The sequence below is a fragment of the Montipora foliosa genome, chromosome 14 (assembly GCF_036669935.1).
Source record: "Montipora foliosa isolate CH-2021 chromosome 14, ASM3666993v2, whole genome shotgun sequence".
In the NCBI taxonomy this organism is placed as follows: domain Eukaryota; kingdom Metazoa; phylum Cnidaria; class Anthozoa; order Scleractinia; family Acroporidae; genus Montipora; species Montipora foliosa.
The window spans coordinates 21,768,401-21,775,900 of NC_090882.1; the positions used below are offsets into that span (position 1 = coordinate 21,768,401).

A 7,500-nucleotide genomic window follows, 5' to 3' on the forward strand; every position below is an offset into this window, starting at 1 on the left:
TCAATTTCTGTTATTAGGCACTTCAAATGAGGTACCAGCTGTAAGCTATTAGAAGTAGAGTTTTTATCGTGAAGATTTTTCTCCTTTATAAACTGATTAAATGAGGTAATACCCCAATGAATGATTTGGAAATATTGAGCCTTTGAATACTTTTTGATTCTCGTTTGGATGACATTTCTCACAATTTGATGTACTTGAACGTAGACGCCACTCTCGTCTTCTTCCACTAACAGCAGCGAGCTTTTTCGAATCCTTAAACCAATGATATCTTCGTCCACAGATTCGTCTAATCCACTGCTATGGCTGTCGTTCTCGACATTCAGAATGTACTTTATTACAAGGTCAAGGTTTAATGGTTGCTGATCACAGAGAGAAATAAAACCGAATGCGTGATTCAAAACCTTGTCAGATGACATCGCGTCGTCCACGGCCAATGAAATCGCTGTGGTCATAGCGATTGGGTAGCTTTGGTTTGTCATGGCAAGAAAGGCCTCAGTGTTAGCACGCTGACCCGTCTCAAGCTTCTCGAGGTAGCCTTTCCAGCCAAAATTCGAAGATGCTTCCCGAACTTGTTTGACAAAGATAGCGGCGCTTGCTAAGGCAAGGGGTTGGTAATCTAATGCCCGAGCAACTTCTTTTTCAGTCTCACCGTCAGCGATGCCGGAGAGAGAGGCTAATAAGGAAGTGGCGTCAGATGGTGTCATGCCCTTGCTCACAGAGATGTGTTTGCTGAAAGAGGTTTCTGAAGGAATAGCAGCGGTGTCTTGCGATGTGATCAGCAGCTGACCTTTACACCAGTGCGTGTCTCCGGTCTCTGGCAAATGAGGATTCATTCCACTTAAGCTGACGACATTGTCCACCACTAACAGCCACGAAGAGTAAAGCTCAACTTTGGAACTAATTAATGACTTTATGTTGGCAATCTTCCCCTCCGTCTTCAGATCTTTGTCGTTTAGAGTACTTGTGACTGCATATTCTGAACACTTTAGATGACGAGCAAAAGAGACGTAGGATTCTAACAGTGAATCAAGACTTTGCGCATTTAGAGTCATCACGAATGTATTCTTGCCCGCGATTTGTTTTTTGTCATCAAAGAATTTCTTTGCGGCAAGGCCGGCTAACTGAGATTTGCCACTTCCAGGGTTTCCTGAGATGTACAGGGAAGTTATTCGGCTCTCGTTGGTTTCTTTCAGTTGCTTTAGCTGTTGACCTATCTTAGCCAACTCATGATTTCGTTCGGCAACGTCGTGCGATGGCTTGGGTGGGAGAATGCAAAATTCCGCAGGAGCTTCAGTTTGTAACTGCTCTTCAAGGACCTTTCGATGCTTTTCTGTTTCCCTAAGTTCCTGTTGTTTTTCTTTCAGTTGGTCTTTTAGGTGGTTGACTTCTTGCAAGACCTGTCGTAACTCGTCCGTCGGAAAATTCTTCTGATTTCTGGTTTCTTGAATCTTCAGATCGGAGAGTCCAAGTGCTTGAAAGGCAACTACAACTTTACCTACAGCAGTTTGAAACTCTGACTCCTTGACATGGCCTTGTGGCAAATGAGCAAAGTTTTGATTACGAAAATTTCTCAAATCATCCACATTTGATCGGACTACTGCGTTTAGGCCTCTTCCAATACAGTCTGAGTAGAGTATAGCGTAAAAGAGCATGGTGCAATCCCATTCTGCTCTATTTCCGTTAACCATGGTTGCCAAAAGACGCGGGTTTCTTGTTTGGTTTCTCGGCGACTCCTGGTTTTTGAAGTCCAGTCCATTTCGGGGCTCGTCTTTCCATTCTCCTAAAGTTGCCTTGTAGCGGTTGTCCCATTCTTGTTTGAAGATTGTTCGCAGGCCGTCAGTTATCACATCAGTACTGATAATACAGATCCTGAAGTAATTCAGTTGGTCGTCAGTGTATTCCGGTCCGGTGGCCATACTTAGTCAGGATCGGCTTTTAGTCAGCCCTTGCTAGAAATAATTATTGCGTTAATGTCAGCAGTAGTACAAAGGATCACTTAATAGAGACCTTAAGATCGAGGTTTTTCAGCATTTCCCGCGAAGCGCGAACGTCAAGAGGTCATGTGACCAGTGCGTTGGCGTGACGTTTCCAGTTCGAGGTTAATGTTTGTACGGTTAGAACACGTTCTGGAGGTAAGTGATTTGCCGCAAGGTTTTTTGCACCGTAAAACATCACCATCCCACGTTTGAGAGGAAATACTACTTTAAAAAGATCATAGAAACGTGATTTTGAAGACGATTTCTCAGCTAAAACAGAAGTGAACGAACGAATGAAAACAAACCTGGCAGCCGTCTATTCAATCTCGTACCCAGAGTCCTCGGGCTTTTTGGCCAGCGGGTGAGCGCCCGGAGAGACTCTGGGATAATCGACTCCATTTTCCCAGAAAACGTGGGTTCCGGTCTTATGACGTATGCTTGAGTTTAACCGGAAACAGAAAAGAGAAAACCGTAAACAGTAGAAATGGCCGGTTGAAATTGTTCGAGGAACAAGAATTTTAGCCTTACACACAAAGAAACTGGAGCAATGATCATTGGCTTGCTGTAAGAGCAAGTGAAGATGAAACCTCTGACGCTTTCGGTAAGTGTATTTTTATTGTTTCAGCGTACATTCCATCGTTCAGAATGCCATCGAGCAAGGAACACGATCGATAAATGTTTGTGGAAACGACACAAATGTCCTCTTCTACTATGATTTGATGTTTCCGTAATTCTGAATGGCTTCGACAAGACCTTATTTCACGGATTTCTCCTCAAAGAGACTGATATAATGTTTTCCCACGGTACTTTTGCAACAGCAACAGTAATCACTTTTTAGCAGCGTGGGAAAATTCCCGTACGGTTTAAGACATAATTCAAACCTCGTGGTTTTTTATTTTTGTGATTCATATATTTCTGAGGTAGAAAAACGCAAACAGTACTGAAACTAGTTTTAGATTTTGAATCTCCCTTCAAATTCTGGGGCTTCCGAATTACTTACCGACTTCCTGTCGAACTACCACTGTTACGTAAGCGGCCAATCAAAAATATAGTTCAAGTCGATTATCCCAGAGTCTCTCCGGGCGCTCACCCGCTGACCAAGAAGCCCGAGGACTCTGGGTACGAGATTGCCGTCTATTTAACCCGCGAATCTTAAGTCCCAAATATGGGCAGACGGCTAACGTGAAACCGCTAACCGCAAAGCGCGGCTTGCCGTTTGTGGTAAGATCGCCAAACCTCCATCTTGAGGTCTCCAATGAAATAATTTGTATATATACAAAAATGTTTTTATATTTACTTTAATTAATTAATTAATTTATTTATTTATTTATTTATTTGTTTGTTTATTTCGCAAATAATACCAAGTTCAAAGTGTGGTTTTGAATGTTTTTCAGTGATACATTTTACGAAAAAGGAACCCAGGACAGCGATTTTAATTTTACTTCATGTCATCTTTATTGATTCAATAAAACTACGTCCACGGCGCGAACTTGCAAACTACAGCGAGCGTTCAATGAACGATGCATCTGTCTGGCAGATCTATTGGTACAGCCGTTCATACTCATCTCTTGAACAACAGAAGAGGCCTTTACTGACGTTTTTCACTTCCGTCTCTAGGTCATCGATAGAGGAAGAATGGACTTTTTAGTGAGACAATCCCTAAGCTGTTTACAGTTACAGGGAACAAGGCATGTTAGTCTCACACATGTTTTTGCAGAAACTCCAGTGTCTCGAGCTCCTAAAACGTGGCTTGGCAAATGGTACGCTTTCGGATTATAATCGTCGCGATAATGGGGTGGTAATTAAGGATTTTTTTAGACTTAGCACGGGGAAACTTTATTCAGCTGTCAACACTCCTTACCTTTAATAATAGTCTATTTAAATGAAGACAACAATCCTTCACAGTTCACTCTTCCTGCAAGGAGGGAAAGAGAACCTGAATGAAAACTTGGTTAAATAATAACATACAGACCCAAATTGTACAACTTAGGGTCAGCAGCCCGTGTCTGCAGAGTTCGGAAAGCTTTTCAGGCGAGAGAAGTCACTGTAAAAGGCATCGGCTTGCTCTACAAAGCTGGTTCTTTGACACGTTTTCAAGTTAGGAGAGGAAAAAAAATATGGCAAGATTTCACGCTTGGAGAGGTTTTGGGTTTTAAGGTAAAGAGGGAATGGTGGCACACGACAGAAGCTCGGATGCTTTGAGAAACACTCGCCAGGAATCGGTTGTTTGAAAGATGGATAACGCTATAAAACACTATTCAAACGAATTGAGTTATCCAGTGGTTGGTGGTCCGTGTACCTTCCGTCCATTCAATTTTCATCAAAATTGAAAATTGAAAATTAGGAATGACAAATCTTGATTTTCAATTTTTGATATTCAGAAAAACAGAAATCATGGGTGAATTTTTAATTCTCCTTTGTTTTGGCCTTTCACATAAACATGATGAAGCGACAAAGCTCTATCTTAGTATAGATTTCCTTTGATTCAGATTTAATGAAAATAGAAATGTGACAGGATTTGCTAAAATTTCTTAAACAAACGAACATGCAAAAACCAGTTCCAAAACTGCAACACCAAACTTCAAAATCAATTTTTGATTTCCACAAATACGAAAAACAAAAATTGAAAAACGAGACAAAATTGGTGTGAGGGGTGGGGACGGCAACACCGGAAGTGGAAGAACCAAGATGGCGACAAGCCGGTCGAACGATGCGTGCATCGCATGGAGAAAATGTGCGTGGAAAACTGCAGCGACATTTCTGCACAACCTCCCACATTATTGTTCGTACATTTTTTTGTTTGCGTCTTTGGGCCTGCTTTATTAAACCCAGACCGATTTATTGTTAAGATGAGCGGTAGGTAAAGGTTTACTGTGAACGCGCGAACGCAACTATTAGCTTCGCATTTTGTGCCTTATAATGAGTTTGCCTGAATTTCAATGCATCCCCTGGTTCATTTGAGTTTCCGAATAGCAATTTACTTCTTGAAGACCCGGGGCCCGTTCCTCGAAAGTCCCGACACTTTACGGGCCATTTTCGGGTGTCACTGTTCCCTCTGTATCTCAAGAACGGAGAAGGTTTAAGTCGTTAAATTTCGCAGTCAGTTTGCTTTTTGCTACCTTGAAAACATGTTAAAAGATCGGATTTTCAAAACAAGGGGTTGGCAGAGTTTTCGGAACTTTCGAGAAACGGGCCCCAGTTGTTCAAACGAAGGATAGCGCTATCCGCCGGATAAATCACTATCCAGTGGATAAGTCATAGGGAAACCAGTAGTGCGCTATCTAATGGATAGTGATTTATCCGGTAGATAACGCTATCCACCTTTTGAACAACCGAGGCCTGACTTACCGTAAAAACCCGCATACAAGAACATGTGGATTAAGGACACCCAGGCTGAAATTTGGTAAAGGAGGAGCATATATATAAGAACACATTCAGCCTGAAAATTGAAAATTGTTCTTATAAATAAAAACTCTTCCCTTTTCAGTTTAATAGAACAAACAGTGTCTGTAGCTTTACTGTGGTATTGCACTAAGATCTCTGTATAAATGCTAGTAAGTTTAATTTTCTCTCAAAGTTATGTATTTCATCATAGTTAGTAAATCCCTTACATTTTTTTAGAAGTAAGAAATTAAGAACACTTAAGAACACTTTCGGGCTGATTTCACCTAAAATACCCGATATATAAGAACCCAATCAGTCTGAACCCCGAAAATGGGTGTTCTTGTATGCGGGTTTTTACTGTAGAACAGCTCACACGAAATGCATAAGAATGGCTTAGTGAGAATGGCATCAAGCATTGTAGTTCCTGTTTTAAAGAGAATAAAATTGATTGAAAGTGTCAGATTTTGTTATTGCATCTAATTAATGAAACAGGAAGGGGTGACCGAGGACAATTTCGCCAACCCGTTCCATCAAAAGCATTCAGTCATTTCTTTATGCTGAACAGGAAGAACAAGTCGAAAAAGTAATGCTTGGGAGCAGAAATGATATGTGCGAGTCCACACAGCACGGTCGTTATGAGCTGTTTCAGCCCGGTCTACAAGAAGAATTTTACTATCCCACAACTCAAATGACATGCCATTTTTTTCTTCCCCGGTTTAACAAGTGCCGTGGAAATATTTGCTATTCCTTGAACTATCAGCTTTCTGGTAATGGTCTTAAGTGCAATGAGCAAAAATGAGTTACCCAAAGGGGCTCTTTTAAAGATAACACGACATAAGGAACTAAAGAACAATATCCCGAATTATGCCATTTACGACGCATTTTACCTTGTACCTTGTGCTTGCCTTTAAATCAATGATACAAGCCATACAGGTTTAGTTAGTTGTAGAAGGGGCTTCATAAAGACTGCTGAAAAACTTACCTCTTTATCGCACAACAGTTTCGTTAACAGCACAGTGAAGGGCAACGTCCCTTTGCAAATATTCTGTTGGCAACCGGTCAATTCGCCAGCGAGCACGCTCTCTCTCTGCGGTGGGAGAGAAGTAGAGGCCCACATTCTACACCCAAACCCAGTCTCTCGAACGGCCTGCTCCCAGGCTACCGGTCAATATTTAGGACTCTTCTACGCCTCGTGATGCCACAAAATTTTGACCACTCTGATGACGAATATCGTTGTCGATAAGAGTACAGACAACGCTGAACCACCTTCGATTTGTTTCTTACCACAATATTCGACGAGAAAGAAAGTGTTTATTTCAGAGCGTGACCAAAACCATGACACAAAGAAAGAGCAAGAGTTGTCTACAACTTTCTAGCAATATGATCGGTTTATTTCCCAAAATCAGCGTTCCTGATTATATTGGGTATTACATTGCGTGACAAATTGACGCGAGCATGACGCGAGCAGCTTTGTCTAGGCTATTATTGACAACGGCAAATTAGCCAATCAGATTGCAAAATTACAAGAAATTGAGGTAAAAATGATATTTTCCATCGTGATAAATATGATATAAACAACCTTGAGAAATATTATATATACCACCGTGATAAACGATAGCAGTCTGCAATACTCTTTTAAGAGTGAAGACTTACTTGGTAAATGAATAGATAAATAAATAAATTTACGGTCCAGGCTTTAATGATTGAACTGCGATTTTCAAGTGAGTAGAGAAGGGGAGGGTTGTAAGCAAATAACGAAAAAGCTTTACAAAAACGAAGTCAGGAAAATTTGAAGACGATCGCCTTCCATTTTCCGCCTCTAATTTAAGACCGGTGCCTAATATGATAAAGCTGTAAACCACTTCCCAACTTAACATTCCACGGAGAACTCATGCACATGTCAATGGGGCAAGCCTCTTGCAGTCCTTACAACGAGTGTAACAGGTCAATCTGATCTCACCTTGGCTAGATGTCACTGAAATTCTCCTCTACGCAAGCTGAATGATATACGAAGCCGGAAGTACAATGGTTCCGATCAATTTTCCGTCTCCAAGACAACTAGCAACAGAGATGTACGTCGTCCTGCAACAGATATTAACCCAAACTTTAGTGACGTGAGCAGTGATCGTTTTAGCTTCTG

The 7,500-nt window shown here is 41.3% G+C and overlaps 1 protein-coding gene across 4 annotated transcripts in view; it reads right to left on the reverse strand.

Moving 5' to 3' along the window:
* LOC137984950 (uncharacterized) overlaps positions 1-7,500 on the reverse strand; it is a 35,221-nt gene that overhangs the window by 4,458 nt on the left and 23,263 nt on the right. For 3 of the 4 annotated variants that reach the window (XM_068832315.1, XM_068832317.1, XM_068832316.1), the window contains exons 2-4: positions 7,321-7,442; positions 3,838-3,891; positions 1-1,949 (exon numbers count right to left, since the gene is read on the reverse strand). The exon at positions 1-1,949 is cut by the window's left edge and continues 4,458 nt beyond it. In XM_068832315.1, the coding sequence (XP_068688416.1) occupies positions 1-1,916 (1,916 nt within the window). In that variant the 5' untranslated portion in view covers positions 1,917-1,949; positions 3,838-3,891; positions 7,321-7,442. The remainder of the gene's footprint in view (positions 1,950-3,837; positions 3,892-7,320; positions 7,443-7,500) is intronic. The other variant, XM_068832318.1, reaches the window with a different exon arrangement.